This window comes from Clytia hemisphaerica, unplaced genomic scaffold (assembly GCF_902728285.1).
Source record: "Clytia hemisphaerica strain Z4C2 unplaced genomic scaffold, Clytia hemisphaerica genome assembly, whole genome shotgun sequence".
NCBI lineage: Eukaryota > Metazoa > Cnidaria > Hydrozoa > Leptothecata > Clytiidae > Clytia > Clytia hemisphaerica.
In genome coordinates this window covers 42,582-60,833 of record NW_027103824.1, presented here as the reverse complement: position 1 = coordinate 60,833, position 18,252 = coordinate 42,582, and the positions used below count along the sequence as shown (strand labels likewise).

At 34.1% G+C, this 18,252-nt stretch overlaps 1 protein-coding gene across 1 annotated transcript; it reads left to right on the top strand.

Annotated features, from left to right (window-relative positions):
* Positions 1-27: 27 nt before the first annotated feature.
* On the top strand, positions 28-18,122 carry LOC136806664 (unconventional myosin-Id-like). Its single transcript, XM_067063248.1, has 21 exons — positions 28-561; positions 5,285-5,378; positions 5,601-5,766; positions 6,459-6,512; positions 6,745-6,840; positions 7,138-7,257; positions 7,631-7,834; positions 8,456-8,713; positions 9,103-9,213; positions 9,602-9,732; positions 10,161-10,368; positions 10,708-10,788; positions 11,411-11,496; positions 12,090-12,294; positions 12,744-12,865; positions 13,379-13,489; positions 14,098-14,242; positions 15,547-15,642; positions 15,916-16,023; positions 16,253-16,398; positions 16,723-18,122. The coding sequence occupies exons 1-21, from the start codon at positions 258-260 to the stop codon at positions 16,886-16,888; spliced, it is 3,012 nt and encodes a 1,003-aa protein (XP_066919349.1). The 5' UTR covers positions 28-257; the 3' UTR covers positions 16,889-18,122.
* The last annotated feature ends 130 nt before the right edge of the window (positions 18,123-18,252 follow it).

The window sequence follows — 18,252 nt, the reverse complement described above, 5'->3', positions numbered from 1 at the left end:
ATATACTTTGCTCTCGACGAATCGGATGTGTTGTTTTTAGAAAAACATAAATAAAAATGGCAGCTCAATAGGTGTGTGAGATTTCATTCAAAACTTTGTAAACATTTCAAAGAAAGAGGCACTGTCGTTTGGTGGTTATCAATACCGATACATACTCTTCATCTACATGACAACACTTCAACCACAGGTCATCAGATCCGTTGAGCTGAGATTGTAAGACTAAGAGCCTTTTTTACCAGGAACAAAACACCGACAACATGGCGTTTTTTGAGGGTTCGGAATATGGGAAGGGAGATTTTGTTCTCCTAGACCAAATTACAATGGATGAATTTATGAGCAATTTAAAGTTACGGTTTGAGAAAGACAAGATTTATACTTATATTGGCGAAGTTGTAGTCTCTGTCAATCCATACAAAACCATGGACATTTATGGAAAAGAAGTTATTTCTGAATATAAAGGAAGGGAAATTTTTGAAAGACCACCTCACATTTTTGCACTTGCTGATGCTGCATACAAGACAATGAAAAGGAAAAACCAGGATTCTTGTATAGTAATTTCTGGTAAAGTTTTATAACAATTAAGTGGTCTCAAATTGCCACAAGTGTGTTACGCGTAAGCCAAATTGCGTATTACGAACAACCTCTAAATTGCCGAGTACAGGAGAAAAAAAATCGAAATTCAAAATGGCGGCCAAGCCCACGCTGATAACTATCAAAAATCTTCGTTATTCAATCAGCTATTGCAGCTCAATAAATCAATGAAATAATTTGAAATAAAAAGTAAACAAACCTTGAACCTTTCATGAATCCAAATAAATAAAGGTATTCATCTAAAGTGAAGATTACATTTCAAAATAAAACGATTTCCAAACCAACCTAAAGTCAGTGTCTACCAACTAAAAATGTCTCTGCGGGTTCACTGGCAAGGAGTTACGACTTCAGACTTTAGATTCCAATTCTTGTATAGGCTGCAACTACACTGCCAGATGATCTGTATTACAAAGACTTCAAAGTGGGTCCATAAGTTAAGAAAATGAGATTATCATAGAGCATGGGGGTTTTGTTTTTAAAAACAAACTTCAAAATAAAATTGTTAATGAACTTCTTACTTAAAATATCACTTACTTACATGATTTATATATGATATAACACCCCTTTCTTAAATAAATGGCCTCTTAAAGTCTTTTATGTTTGCCGCAAGAAGGGAGAAACATTTAATTTGACCCCCGGTTTTTTTTTCTCTTTTTCTAACAAATTCCCGCGCGTTAGTGTAGACACAACTTTAATCCGGGGAAAATGAAGCGTTTTCATTGGTCTAAAATCACGGATGGTCACGTGACCAGAATTTTTATCCAGGGAAATGCCGTGGCCGCAATGTTTTGCTTTAGTGAGATTGACCATTTTGTTGTTTAGATTTGAGCGGGCGAAATTTCTGTACAAACCAAAATATGGCTTCGTTGGAATACCGGTTGAAACACTTGTGTTGCCCGTCCGCCCAATAGCAATATCCATCCAATCACCTTAAATTCACTTTTTAATTGTCCTTTGACTTCCAAAAAATAGTATTTAAAAACTATGAATTTATAATAATTACAAAAAACAAAAAGTTTGATACTTCATTAGTGAAATATTCAATAAATTCCTAGTTTTTATTTTCAGTAGGCGTTTTCCTAGCTCTTCATTTATCATCGCGCAATTTTTGCGTCACACAACACAGACTTTCTCGAATCTCGTAATAATTATGCATTGCCAAATTTGGTTCTCCATTGTCAAGTCAGGATCGATAGTGACGTCACCTAAGCATAAAAAAGAAAGGATTTTGTCAGTTTTATGCATGTTTTAATTTGCGAGATATTCTATTCGCCGCGCGAGCAGGGGGGGGCACGCAGTTACTACAAGACATGATGTGTAGTAAGTGCTTTTTCAACACTTTTTTTCAGGACCACCACCCTTTGCAGTTACTACACTTTGGTAGTAACTGTTTTCAGAAAATATTTCCAGGTACCACCCCTGTTTTTGAGTGATATCATCAAAAACATGCTCAAAATTACCCTAAATTGCGATTATTTTTCAACCTAAAGCCATTTTTGTGCTAGATTTTCTTTTAATTTACTTGGTTAACAGCTGTTGAGAACATTTTAATGATAATTAGGGAAAGCATAATTTCAAAGTTGGGTCTGAGAAAAATTTCAAATTTTTTTTCGTCCATTTATAACAAAAATATTTTTTTTAACAAAGAATTTTTTCACAAAAAAATTCATTTTTTGTGAAAAGTTTTGAAAGTTCTTTAAAAAGAATTAAAATATAAGCACTTACTACACCAAAAGCGCTAGTTTTAGTGTTTGGCACCACCCCCAAACAGCAGTTACTACACTGTGTAGTAACTGTTTTCATAACTTCTGAATACAGTACCACCATGGTAGTAAGTGTCATACTGTCTTGTAGTAACTGCGTGCCCCCCCCCTGGCGCGAGCGCACTTTTTGTAGACTAGTCGGAATACCTTCTTTTGCTCGCGGGATTGATGGTAACTTTTATCTTCGTTATTTTAAAAAATGAAGCACAACCGAAAAAACGAAACTTCAGAAAATTGCGTATTTCTAGTGAGTAAACGATTCTGACATTTAACAAAATTGATTATGATGATTTTTTTTTCGGTCATGCAAATTGGGGGTTCTAGTCTTGACCCCTAAGCCTACGCGAGATTGAAGCGTTTGAGTAAACGAGACAAAACTCCAAAAAAGCTGGTCTTTTGAAGCGCTTCCGTGCAATCGAAATATCACTCTTTGTGCTCTTTGTGACACACTGGTTATTGTACTGGTTATAATTAACATGCTTAAAACACTAACTGTCAATCAACCAAGCTCAAAGAGAAATCGTGATCAAACACGATTGAATAATATTGTAATTCAAACGAACAGCTGATTCCTGGGTTATATTTGATTGTGTTCGATTGCGTTAGAGTTACGTTCGATTTGTTTGATTACGATATTGTTGAAGAAGATAGATTGCAATTACATTAGTCCACTATAAAGTTTTAGAGCTTCAGCGCGGGCGGCCACCAATACACAATTGGGAAATTAGATAACAGTGGGCAAGTTAGTACCGCACAAGACAAGAGCAATTAATGCGAGCAAATATAATTGAATCAATCTATTGTAATCAAATACAATCAAACATAATTGAAGCATTGGATAGCAAATCTTTGGTAATATTTGATTAGGATTCAATTGTGATTGACAATCGAATGCAATTATTCGATTGCGTTTTGCTGTTTGATTCATTTGATAGACACCGTCTAAATATCCCTCATGTAATATTGACAGCCTTCTTAGAGAAAGGATTAAAAGGAAAGTCAGAATCACCAATTTAAAAAAATATGTTTTCCTCTATGACCATCTATTAGCGAGAGTGTCAGAGAGTGTCTAGAATCATGATTATACCATTGTTCAATTATTTCTAGTGTTTTCAAAGAAGTGAAATAAACTGCTCATTGTAATAATATCCCACTAAAATTAAAATTTAAGAAACCTTTAGGACTCCTAGGTGCCTAATAATGAGAGAACTTTAAATAAACTGCATTCATGCTACAATATTTTAAATTTTAAATTAATGGTTACACTTAATTGAAAGGTTTGCTCTAATATATTCCAGAATAAGGTGAGATATAAACTTAATATTAAGAAATAAATAATTAACTTACAATTGCTACACGTTGTTTCTGGCTGGTGCAATCTTCAGGCAATGTAGATTTCATTTTAAAGATTAGTCTAATCATTTCAAAATTGAAATAAAGCCTACAATACACCTATATACATTGAACTGAATAAAACAAAACATAAACCAAATTCTCTTTTTTTGAGTTTTGATTAATTATTTGGTTATTTGGTTAAGTTTTGCTTTATTTGTTATCAAGTTGTCGAACAAAATGAATGTAGATCTGACTATTTTGAGCAAATCAAGGGACTTTTTTCATATCTAAAATATTTTTTAAAAATCTTAGTCAATTTTTTTATATAAATGATTATTTATTCTATCATTTCTCTTCAAAGATATCATGCTGACCTTAGTTGGATTTATTGAAATATAATGACAGACAGGAGATTTTTATATTGTGACACTTTTAAAGTAGTAATTGTCACTTGACTGTTACATATTGCATGACAAACTCTTACAAAATAAGTTATGAGTAAAAAACTAAAAATATTGCTTAACCACACAGATTAGTACAATTTGCAGATAATTGCTGTTCAGTCATTATGATATGTGTAATTATGCAAACATTTCTTTAATGCCAAAAGTCTCAAATTGCCAATTTTATACTCTATTTACTTTATAAGGAAAAAAGAGAACAAAATGCTTTAAATATTTGATTTAAATGACATCAACCGTTCAAATCTCTTGGCTTGGAAAAATGATTAAGAAATAATACTGCAAACCCTAATAATTTGAATTTCTGGTATAATGTATGGAAAATTATAACTTTTCCATCATTAAGAAAAGAAAAATGTCATTGTATTCAAGCTACACGTTTTTTTTTATAAGGAACCTTAACTTTGCTCTGAGCCTGGAGTTCCTTATTTTTACAGAGAGCTTCAGCCTCAAAGTTCCTTATCAAGTTCCTTATTTACATAGCTGCTAAGTTTGGATAACCATCTCTTACTGTTCCTTAAAACTTGTTTTCTTATTCTCAGCCTGAGCAGTTCCTAAACAATTCCTTATTTTTTGGACCATTTCCAGCCTCAAGTTCCTTATAAACGTGTTCCTTATATAAAAAAAAAAATGTGTATTAAAAGTACACTTTTTTTATAAGAACAATGCTGAGTCTGGAATTACTCAATTTTAAGGTAAAATTGGGTATAAGGCTCAAAGTAACAAAAAGATAAGAACAGTCAAGCCTCATAAAAAATTTACTGTTTCTTATAAAAAAATAAAAAAGTAACTAAAATATAATTTTGGTTTAAAGCCTGAGGTCAAAATATTTCTGAGGTTTTGGAGATTTTGGGATCATTTAACTAGTTTCAAGTTTTTTGTCTATAGTTAGAATCTTTCAAGTTGCAATTTTTTTAATAAGGATTCCTATCCAAGTAATGAGCCTTGAAAGAATAGAATTTTATAAAGTTTAGTACTAATTTTCTATTTTTTTGCTCAGATTCCTCAAATGCCAATCAACAAAGTAATTGTCAAAATAAAAAGCTGAAAGTGCTTTTTAAATAAGTCACAATTCATCATTTTTAAAGTATTTTATGCATTTGTTTGTTTACCTATTCTTTGTTTTCATTTAAGGCGAAAGTGGAGCTGGGAAGACTGAAGCCTCGAAAATTATTATGAAATATATTGCAGCTGTCACAAATCCAAATAAATTGTCAGAAGTTGAAAGGTACTTCAAAGACTACTCTTTCGCAAAGTTAAGATTGTAAAACCAGTAAAACAAGAAGAAGGGATTGTGTACTTTCATCAAGTTTCATGCTTGCAATACTTTTTATCGTTTAAAAAACACTGACTTTTGACTGATATGTATAGACAAACAATGTTTCAATCATAATATAGTATTAAATGATTATATTTTTAGTATTAGTATATAATTTTTTCTTTCGGTTAGTGTGAAAGATATTCTTATCCAATCAAACGTCATATTGGAAGCATTTGGAAATGCAAAAACCAACAGAAATGATAATTCAAGTCGGTTTGGAAAATATATGGATATTGATTTTGACTTCAAGGGGGACCCTATTGGTGGACACATCAATAATTATTTACTAGAAAAGGTATAATTAGATTTATGTTCGTTTTTAGTTCATTTGTCTCGTACAAATCTATCATTTAACATAGAGATTTGAAATTGACAAGCTCTACTATGCTATCCCATCGTAAAAGGCCAGCAACCTTTACTAGCTCATTTGTTTGTTTCATACACAGCAGTTCTTTGTATTAAATGTGCATAGTTTTGACCTTATGCCCATGTTGCGCTGATTAGAAGTAAACTATGAAACAGAAACAGAAAGTTGATCTCAACACTATTTTATATCTGATTTTGACTGTAAGGCAATTACTTTTTTATTTTCTGGTTTACGGAATCGCCGACGTTTTTTTTGCAAGAATAAAAAATAAAATTAAAATTGGATATTTTATTTATTTATGCTCTTCCGACCTTGTACTGAACAGCCATAAAAAGGAAACTTTATAGAAAATTACATTTATAAAAGCAAGAAGGGCAAGTAAAGGGGTCAGTGTCCAGGTCTTTAATAACTTGAACACAATTTCCCTACTAAAAACGTTCTTTAATGTATGTAAGTTTTCTCAAAACATATTTTTTAAATTTTTCCCAACATTAAAGTTTGAAAAGAGCAATTTTATTTTTATTTTTTTTCCATCCTCCGGTCCAAAAGATCATCTCCAAATGTCCGTAAACCAGAAAATAAAAAAGTAATTGCCTAAATCATTATTTTTCTTTTCAAAGGCTAGAGTTGTCCATCAGCAAATTGGCGAAAGAAATTTCCATTCTTTCTACATGGTAAGGTTCTTTAATATTCCTTTGAGACTAAATCTTGAAATTTATTTACAAATTGATTTGGTGAAAGATATGTCATGCATTGACAAAAGAAAGGGAAAACTTTGGTCTTATAGCAGCTGTCAGCCTCGGAAAACTTGTGAAAATTAAAATTTGAACCAAGTGCGGCTCACATCTTTAACTATTATTCTAAGTTACGGTTTTGATCGTAACACCTTCTTCTTCTTTCTTATAGCTTGTGAAAGGAGCATCCCAAGACGAGCTAAGCAAATATCATTTACAGCCAAGGCCCAATGATTATTTTTATTTACGCCAAGGACGTTGCAATGATGTAAGTAAAAAAATTACTGAGATTTTTTGCACAGACATAATGTTTGATTGTTTTCATTTGAAGTAAGTAAGGTTGAATATTCAGGTTGAATTTAGTCCTGCTTTTTATACAATTTTCGATAAGGCAATTACTGACTCTGATATTATACGAAAAGAAGTCCTCTGCCATTTTGGATCGATAAATTTGTTTCGATCATGTCTACTGTCTTTTGGGAAAATTTAGGTAATTCAAGCATTACCAAAAAGTCAATGTTGATTAACAACAAAAATGCTAATCGATTACTATTTTCTTCACCAGGTCGACTCCTTGGATGACAAAAAAGGTTTCTCAGCTGTCAACAACGCCTTGAAAGCATCCAAATTTTCTCCAGAAGAAATCGAAATTATATGGAAGCTTGTTTCTTCAATTATTCTGTTGGTAAGAAACTTAATTTGCTACATTTTGCTCGATGAATTTATGTGTAGTTGTAACTTGTCACAGGTATTCTCTCAAGGAGACCAAAATTCCAACCAAAATTAAGTAAATGTCTGTACAATTTAAATATTTCTATAGCGATTTTTCTACATTGTATGTTGGTTTAAAGCAGACTGAACTATTTATGTTAAAGAAATCACAAGTCCCATGTCTTTGTTTGTAGAAAAAAACTTGGAATTGGAGTTGGAATGTTTCAGATTTTGAAATTGCAAGTAGCTTTTTTGTGCCGCCATTTAAGAACTAATTATTTCTCGGAAAAAGGGCATTGGCCCAAAAGTAATGAAATTCAGATACTTGAATTTGATTTTTTTTTCAGGGGAATTTAACGTTCAATCAAGAAGGTGACCAAGCCATCATCACAGACTCTGAAGCTTTATCAAATATTTCTGATTGTTTGGGTGTCAGCAAGAAGGATTGTGACAAAGCATTGTGTTATCGTGTGGTGGCTGCTCGTGGTGAGGTTATTGAGAAAGGCCATAATAAGGATGACGCAATCTATGGAAAAAATGCCTTCGCAAAGGTAAGTCTTTCTAAAAAAGGTATAAAGGGATTTCGTAACAAACCTAATTTTAAAGAATGTTACAATGAGGCTTTTTAGACTTGTTTGCACGCGTGCAGGTAATTGTAACTTTGTCATCTGTCCGGGATTTGATTTCAAACTATTTTACGTTAAACTCATGCTGAAACATATAAAGACGCTTTGAATTTAGTAAACAAATATCAGTCACACTGTGCTCAATACTGAGATCAGGCTTTATCACAGGAAGAATCAACACGTGGCTATCTCATGAAAGATTTATAAGGATTTAGCTTTTATGAATAATCTAAAAGTTCTTCTCTGATATGCCTTTTCAAAATACATTGTTGAGTTCCAAAACTATATCTGAGGATTGGGAAAAGACCGTCTCAAACCTAAAGTATGAAAAGCCTTCTTTCCTTCTTGCTGAGTTTAATGCAGTTTATTTTAATCATTAGAACTTTCAAAGAACGTCCCCCTAAATACTTTTCCATCGTCCTATTAAGCCATATGCCCAGATGTCCCCACCCTCTGTTGTCAGTTATGCACCCTCTGTTGCCATTTTTATAATCGTTAATCGAAAATCCCGAAGAATTTCGCAACTCTCACGTCATTTCATACTAGGCTATTTACGATCGCCTGTTCACGTGGATAGTCAACAAGATCAATTCGGCTATCGATCCAAAACATTCATCTCAAAGACATGTTGGAAATAAAGTCATTGGTGTACTGGATATCTACGGGTTTGAAATCTTTGATGAGAACTCATTCGAACAATTATGCATCAATTACTGTAATGAGAAATTACAACAATTATTTATCGAACTTGTTTTGAAACAAGAACAGGAAGAATATCGAAGAGAAAACATCGAATGGACTCAAGTAAATTTATATTTTACTTTTGCACCTCTCCCCTTCCTTTTACGTATTTGTAATTTCCAAAAAAAGCGTTTACAATGTGTTTCGTTTTCACTCCACCTTCATCTAAATGAAGAAGCTCCTGAGGGATTTAATTAGGCGGCACAGCAGGATATATTTTGGCCAAAAACACTATCAAACGAACAAAACACCTGTTTTCAGGCTTGTTGTAAAAGCAAAGATTCGGAGAATGCATAGAATAGATTTTATAATTATATTATAAGGTGTCTTTTTTGTTTTGCTAGCCCGGAAAACGATGTCTGGTTTCTAGGCTTGGCTAATCGTTTAGACATTTTTCGTTTCTTGGGTTGGCAAAATTTGCCCTTGCACTATCTATTCTTTTCGCTTTTTAGATTGATTATTTCAACAACAAGATTATTTGCGATTTGATTGACCAGCAGCACAAAGGCATCATTGCTATCCTCGATGAAGCTTGTCTCAATGTCGGTAAAGTCACTGACAAGGTTTGTATCATTATTGATATTTTTGATATGCGTAAGTCATTTTTCTAACGTAAGCAGTACACCCGAAGAATTATTCGGAGTTCGACCCGGAGAGTGTGTTTCCTTTTAATCGAAATCTAAGCGTGATTTTTGGCAATTTTACGCCGTAAATTTCCTAACTTCTAGCCCGTAACTTCGCAAACAACCTGCGAAAGACTCATGAATCTCTGGTTTGTTGCACTGCTTCATCTATCAGGCAGGCTGTTGAAAACAAGTAGTGAGTTTCTAACATCGTGAGCATACATTTTTTATCAGTCTCACCGTGTCAAGAAAGATAATTAAATTGAGTCTAAATGATTTCTTGAAAGGTTTTCTATGGAAAGAATACATACTTGTTTATCATTCATAGATGTTTTTGCACGCGATGGATCAGAAATTAGGAACACACAATCATTACAAGAGTAGACAAACCGAACCTTCTAATAAAGATTTGACTCACAATCAAGATTTCCAAATCCAACATTATGCTGGTGATGTAAAGTAAGAGCATATTATTGCTTTGCTTTCCCTTTTATTCCGATTCGTTCGATTATTGTTACAGCAATGACATAAAAACAATCTAACATGTGACATTGAAAAATATCAGGAAGAACTCTTTTCATGGGACTCCTCGCACCATCAAACAAGTTTCTTGATAAAGGCAGTCCAAAAAATAATTATTTAGATCAGAAATTTAGTGTGGGTTTTGTGGTACATATACCTGTACTTTACGTCATCAATTCTGTGTTACGAGCATGTCATCAACTTTTGCGAATGAGCAAATTCTACGAAATATTTGCATTTCCCGAGAATTAAGCTGTCCTTTGCAAAACATGCTTTTAAAAACCCTAACGAGTCGTCCATTTTTACTCGACTTTAACCCAGGTTTTTGTTTATTTTTGCGATTTTTTTTTCACATCTCTTTCCAGATACTCCGCCATGAACTTCTTGGACAAAAACAAAGACAATTTATTCCAAGATTTCAAACGTTTGCTTTACAACAGTTCACACCAAATGTTAAAAGACCAGTGGCCTGAAGGTGGTCAGGATATCACCAAGGTTACCAAGCGTCCACAAACAACAGCTACCATCTTTAAAAATTCAATGATCTCTCTTGTTGACAATCTCATGAAAAAGGTTAATCTTTTTTTCTTGGAAGATCCAAGTGTTCTTGAAAGAAATTCAAAAATCAGCTTAATACTTGTGTTCTGTACATATCGCTGGCTTTTTTAATTTCTGGACATATTTAATACATCCTCCGTGCATGTTCGTCCACTTTGACGCTGTGCGCCGGGCTTTTCTAGAGAAAGATAATAATACCTCATGTTGAAGATTTCAGTTTAGCCTTTGGTGACCTATCTCCTAAAGATTTAGACTGAAAATATCATATCTCCTTGTTTGAATTCCTAAAAATGTTCAGCGACACACTAGTGGTTTCTTATGAAACAAAACACCCTGTTTTCTTGTCTTGTTTAGATTCCATATTACGTACGTTGTATAAAACCGAACGCTTTGAAATCACCAAGTAAATTCGATGAAGACCTCATTGCTCACCAGGTTTGTAAAAGGAGATGATCTCAATACATTGTTTAACGTTTCTCCAGCAAAAAGAAGACATTCACAACTTGATTTGGTTATTGAGGACCAGGGGGCTGGATACTAATCCATAGGGTACAAACCTGATTTTCAGGACACAACTGACTTAGATACTGTCACCCTCTTTCTAGTTTCTTCTGCTACTTCTGCTACTTCTTTATCGAGGAAGGGTGTTCGCTTTTCCTGTTTAGAAGGCCGGTATGAAAGAATGTACGGATACACCACCTTAGATTTATTCCTTGTTAAATACTGGTGGTCGATTTCATTTACCGAAATGCGGAGGAGTCAAAGTCTGGAAATCGGAAATTTTTATGTTCTAAATTTCTAAAATTTGGAGATATTTTCCCATCAATACCAACATTGAGTTCTGTAGGTGCTAGCGTAAATGAACGACATACCCTTCTCCGCCACCTCATAGCTTCTGGTATTTACTTTATAAATTAGACACCACCATCTGAATATTTGTAAATTACATTATAGCCATAAGGTTTTAGCGACTAGCCCACATTGCCATTATTGATAAAAACCATACATTCTCTAATTCGATGCGTTTCATAATGAGAAAAACAAAAATGATTTTTAGGTGCGATATCTTGGTTTGATTGAGAACGTGCGTGTTCGAAGGGCTGGTTTCGCTTTCCGACAAATTTACAGTCGATTCTTACAAAGGTGAGTCCTCTATGAAGTATGTATGTCGAATAGACATCGAAATTTATTGATATTTATTGGTTTTTTGTATAGAATTTCGGGAGAGAATTGCGTTTTTAGCTGTTACACTAGATATTTCATCAGATCCAAGGAAATATTTCGAGTCTTACAGGAATAGTTCTATTTATACTGAAACGATTAATTTGTCTGATACGAGCAATTTAGATGATGAGCATTATGGAGGAGTGTACTTTCCATTCCTAGTTCAATAAATAAGATCTCCTCCACAGATCACATTTTACAAACTACTCGTCTCAGACAATTCTTCCGTCTCAGTATAAATGGAACTAATATTTTTGAGCTTTTGAATCCCGAGATCTTTAGGATCTTACATTAAATCATACACTTATGTTAAACTTAGACCCTTTTAGGATTTTTCTGCGAAATTTTCACTAATTGTGACCCTTTGAAAGAGATAATTTTCGATTTATAATAATTACGACCGTTTCAGAGAGTGCCGTGATTAAAAAAAGAAAGAAAAAAGGAACGATTTGTTTGTTTTTTCTACACTGTAGTGAAATACCGAAATCATATCTTTCAAAACTCTTCTTCAGGTACAAGATCACGTGTCCAGCCACGTGGCCCGTCTATGATAAAGACTTGAAAGATGGCTGCAATCTCATCATTCGTGAATTTCATTTCGAAGGTGACGTCAAGTTCGGCAACACCAAAATATTCATCAAATCACCAAAAACCATTTTCTCATTGGAAGAAGAAAGAACGAAGAAATTACCAATGATTGTTTTGAAAATGCAAAAGGTAAGCATTTTATTTTATTACAACCAGTAAATCTGATTCAGCCTCAGCGTTTTAGGGCTTAAATGTGTTGAAAGGATTACAGTCTGTTGGAGCCAATAATTCCTTTGTTTTCTGATAATCTGAGATCATATGCACTTTCTGAAAATTACGTTAGTTGAGCAGAAAAAACCATGAAAATTACATTACTCCGTGAAGTCATGAATAACATACGTAGAGAAACAGATGCCAAAAATTTCTTTCAAGCTCTTGCACTATTGCTTTAATATTTTTTTTACCGAACTTTCTCTGCGTGTATACCATTTGTACCAAAATTCGTTGACAAAAAGTGGCAAAGAAAAAATTTACTAGTGGCCGAAAGGTGATAGTTTTACAGCCACCAAATCTTTTTGGTTAGCATCGCATATATATTACGTAAGTGTCTGGTATGAAATCATTTTCTTTTTTCATAGACATGGCGTGGCTACCGTTCCCGTCTCTTCGTGCGTCGCTTACGTGCCGCGTTGCTGGTCATGCGTAATTGGAGACGTTTCCGTGTACGTAGATACGTCCGTGAACTGGTCGCCTCACACGGGTACGTCTGAACTGATTATTTTTATTGAACCTCTCTAGCCCGGGGGGGGGGGGCACTTATAGCTATTTGATGTCATTGTATGGCGCTGCAATAAGCGGCCTGGGGTAATATGGGATGCTCCAAACTTAGCGTTAGCAAGATCATCAGAAGTAGACTCTAGTCAACCCTCTCTCCAAAAGCTGAAAGAAAAGAAAATTGGAATTTCTACCTAGTTACACTACATACTTTAGTTTTTAAAGAAATTTAACCTTCTCCCGTGCCAGAGGTCTAATACAAAAAACATTGACAGTGTCTTATTTTCCGTCCATGTGGGCGTGTGGGCGTGTCCTAAAAAGTAAACTGTAAAACTCACCATGGAGGTAGCTCAAACATTAAATATGATTCAAAGAGAGAGGGTCTGAAATTTCAACAAGGTTTGACATTTCCGGAAATTTATTGTTGTTTCTTTAAAAAGACAGTAACGCCCTCAACACCAACATAACATTCATTCATTGTTATTTCTTCTATTGTCAGTGATGCCAAGAATCAGCCTCGTTTTGGGAAAAACTTACCATGGCCAAAGATTGGAGTGTGGCCACGTGCGTTGGTGGATCTTGATCCAATCTTGAGATCTCTCTTTGGAAGGTACGCAGCATTCCATCTATGCACTTTTAATACTCTCTCATTCGATTTTCAAGGGAATCGGATTTTAATCGAAAATAGAGCGCGTCGATTAGTGGAGCGTCGAATAAGAGAGTGACAACTTTTAATCATGAAAAACACTAGATAGAGTCCGCACTCAACTAGACGTGAATTGGAACAAAATTTACCCTGCTCATTTATCCTAAAAATCATGGAAAGTAAGAGAGGTTGAGAGTTTCTGTAGCTCTGCATTCATTACGGCCCAACTTTTAATATGATAGGGTCTTCAGTTTTGAATTATGTTTTAGTTTGATGTTAGAAATTTTCTCTCAAACTGTCCATATTGGTACATAGTAAAGTGTCCTTTAAACGTCACGGACTGCTAAAGAACAATAGAACTTGGTCTTTAGTAAAGTTACGTAATTCCCGCTAATGTGGAAGATTCGAACGTTCGATTTACGTAAGGGATCGCCAGTACAGATTCGAACGTTCGTTTCATAATGGTGAAAATCACGTTATTTTTAACAACCATAAAAAACTTCTTAATTCATGTATACTGTAATGGGTTAGTATGATTAACTTTCACTTTCTCTCATTTGTTGACAATGCAGGTGGCGTGGTAACATGATGTTGAGGTCTGTACCACGTGATCAGTGGGGAGAAGTGCGCGTCAAAAGTGCTGCCATCGAAGGTTTGCAAAAGCAAAAACCGCAATACGGGCTCAACCGAAGATGGTACGGTGATTATTTGGAAATGGTAAGCTTGAAGTTAGATGTGAGATATAAAAATGTGCATGGCATAAGAAAACAAGGATGTCGTCAAGATTACAAAAGGTTTCACTCTCGAAATTAGGCCCCAATCAAAATGTTGGAGAATTGGATCGACAAAGCAGGAACCTCTCCACTGCCAAGTGATCACCAACTGATTTATGAGTCGCCTTAAAATATTTTTCGGTTATGGGGAAACCAAACTACTTGGGGCCACAAAGATTCCTAGTTGTCTCCTAATACCTACATCCAATCTATCGTTCAGTCGATATTTACGTGAATTTCCCAGTAATCTAGCAGTTTAAGGCAGTCTTTCCCGGCTCAGTCACGGGGTCTACGGTCAGCCGGCTTTGCTATCCATGAACTGAACGGAACATTGAAGGGAGCGAGGATTCGGAACCGCGAACCTCTGGGTTGAGGCGCTGACGTCTTGACCACTCTGCAGCCGCTCCTCTAAAGAGAAAATAAAAATTATATTTAAGTTCTTCTTGACGATCTTTCTCTCTCCTTTTGTTTACCGTGAAAATCACATGCCGACCTGTTACGGTGAATAGCAATACACTCTTCTCGAGATGCATAAATTTATTGTTGTCCTCGTTTTCAAACACATTTCATTGCTATGAAATTATACATTCAAACCAATTTATATTCCCAAAAGGCAAACATTAACTCTAAAACAAAAGTACTTGAAATTCAAAATGTCTCATGAGGTGTAAACAACACAATTATCATTGTGAATATATAATTTTATAGCAATGAAATCTGTTTGAAAACGAGGACAACAATAAATTTATGCATCTCGAGAAGAGTGTATTCTATTCAGCATGCAATCAATGTAGAGAAAAGTAACCATGACGATAATCCAAGATCTTGAATTAAGCCCAAAGTTGATATTTTCTTTCGCGTCGTTGAAAACACAACTCAAAAATGTCATCAATGCTTTTTAAAAAGATTCAGCGATAGAGTATCATAACATAAAAATTTGCCTATTATTACCATAATTAATAGTTTAGTAATTACTGTTATACATTTTGGAATCATGTAGAAGATTTCTCTTTTGAAAGAAACTCATTTCAATTACACTTAAAAGGTTTTGGGGAATTCGTCAATAGTAAACATGTATATTGATGCAGTCTGCTAGACAATAATATGGTAATATATGTCTTCATCTTTGATTCTTTCTACAGTGATTAGATTGACAAAAGTGCGATAAAATTTCTACACTTGGTCGTCAGAGGTTGATATTTCTTTCGAAAGCTCGGCCTCTGATACTCAGGGTATTTTTGTTTTCAGCCTGAAGAAAATCAATACACGAACCTATATGAGAAACAAATCAGTGCAGTGGCAAAGAAATATGGATCTGTTGTCTTTTCATCCTACATCAGAAAAGTGAGATTTTATTATTCTCTATCTTAACAATTCCGATTCGGTTTTGATTTGATTCTGTTTTCTGCTAAAAAAAAACAATAGGAGATTGACTTGTTGTACTTACTGTAGCGGCAGTTTTTTCAATTCTTTAAGTGCAATTTGAAAAAGACTTTTGGGGCTAGGGTTTGGAAACGAAAGACATTTTGGAGGAGTCTTGGCTAATCATATTGCGTCTAACACAAAAGTCTTTGTTTAACCACTGTCAAAACTAAAAAACATTTTTCTCCATCACAGGCCAATAAACACGGGAAAATGGAAGATCGCGCGGTCGTGGTTACAAAAAATGGAATGGTCAAACTCACCGCAAAATTCAAAGAAATGAAATACATACCCTTCGCAATGGTAAGATTTTTAGTTACTTACGTAGGTTTGGCAAGCGTGACCACAGATTTTCGAAAAAATTCCTTTTTGAGGAGAAATTCTTCTTGTATTTTTAGCGCTGACAGCGTAACAATTTGCTCTATAATGTTAAAAAAGTTTAAATTTGGGTTTTTTTCAAAAATAACCTTATTTTTCATGTATCATTGACGATCCGACTCAAACTTTTTTCTTCTTTTCTTCCACCACATAGTTGAAAGGAATAGCCGTGACAAGCAATGGTGACAATTTGGTTGTGATTCGAATCACTGGAAACGATGTGGTCATGTGTTTGTATAACAACAAGAAAGAATGCCGGTCCGGTGAACTGGTTGGTGTGCTCTACGACGAATATAGAATGTAAGAATCACTCGTTATGTCTTCTTAGATTCATACACATTGTTCTTATATTATTCAAACCTCTATAGCTCCAATCACTCGGATGTTCCCTTGACTTTGATTATTTTTGTGGCCCCTTTACTTTTTTGAAAACATCAAGCTTTTTGTTATTTTTTAAATCAAAACCTCCATAAATTTCCCATGTGTGTTCGAGTTATGGAAATTCTACCGTAAAACTTTTGGTACATTTTGCTTTTATTCGGCTGTGTTTTATTCCAAGCTTTCTCAGGTAGTGATAATCCACTCCACCCTGGCATTATTCCCTATTCCCTTCATTTTCTATAGCAACCGTCATGAAACTTTAAAAGTGGATGTTCTACCCATGATTCATTGCGAGTTGGGAAACAAAAAGAAAACAGTCAAAGCAAAACCAAAAGACATCGTACCCGAATTTGAATGGGAAACAAAAAATGATATGATCGTTCATTGCCCTGTCGTACCAAACAACTAGAAACGATAACGTGTGTTGCTCACGTGACCTCTACAGTGTTGAAAAGGACGTTTGGAAAATATTCATTAAGAGGCTGGAACCTCAGAATCATTGAGTATGTAGAAGATTGGAGCTGCGATTCTCGTGGAGGCTTTTGGTAACTTTTGGTAGTGTCTATGAGTGGAAACTTATACTAATGTTGGTCCAGTCTTAAAACTAAAGTCTATTTTTTGGAGACTGACCATTGGCCACAGATTGATTCGATCAAATGGTTTTACGGCTATGTATTTTAAAATGATTGCATTGAATTTCGTCGAATTTGATTTGATTTTTATCGGCTTACCTTACAGAACAATATAATTCTTTTTAAATTTTTGTTTTGGAATTTTTATAATACTCCATTTTTACCTAGGTTGGGGAGTGAATAGTTTCCACAATAAAAAATAAGGGTTTGCAGCTAGGGATGCCTAAAATATTTTCTTACTTTCAAAGTTTTGTGTGTTTGAGGGGGGGGGGGCTATAACTGTAATTATATTTTAAATGTTCAGCTTTCACCATACCTTCATGAAGCTTTAAACCCATAAAATAGACGTTTCGTACCGGGGGGGTTAAAGATATTATGTACACACGGTAATTATAAAAAGTTATCACAAATTAAAATTATACTGTATTTACAGTTTTTTATTTAAAACACAATAATTAAAGAAGGACCTTTGTTCACTAAATAATATTTGTACCTATTTGTACTTTGTTTTTCATTCAATGTTATTATTTTTTTAGATCATAAGCACATCACTGTTTCATTACTGCTTATTTTAAAAATTGTATATATCACCTTCAAAATATTTCATACCTTTTTATTCAACTAAAATTAGGGATTTTTTGACGGAATTTGTTACTTTGTATTATTGTTTTAGGTGAGCATTCTTCTTCTCTCGAGCAAAACATGACAACCTTCAGAGTTAAAATGATGCCTTTGTCATTGGAATTGAAATAACAAAAGTACATTTTCAATATTTTAATCCCCTGCTTTTCAGAATTAATTTATGCAACTTAAGGGGCCTTATGGCAAGAAATTTTAAATGCATTGCATTTTTTTCTGCAATTTCTTTTAGATCAACAGTTTTTGTCACTCTTTCTAATTAGTTTCTGTTATTTTTGTACAAACTTAAAAATAACCACCTTAAACAATTTTTAAAAATCGTTTTTGAAAATTTCAGCTTATTAATGTACAAAAAAATATTCACGAATTTTACTTTTTAATTGTTTCCTTTTTTTATTTTTGACACTAGTGCTTTTTTTTTTTGATTTTAGGAAAATTCCTATTTCATGAATAAGGACTGGAATTCAAAATTAGAGTGGGACATTCGTGGACGTTTTCTGCT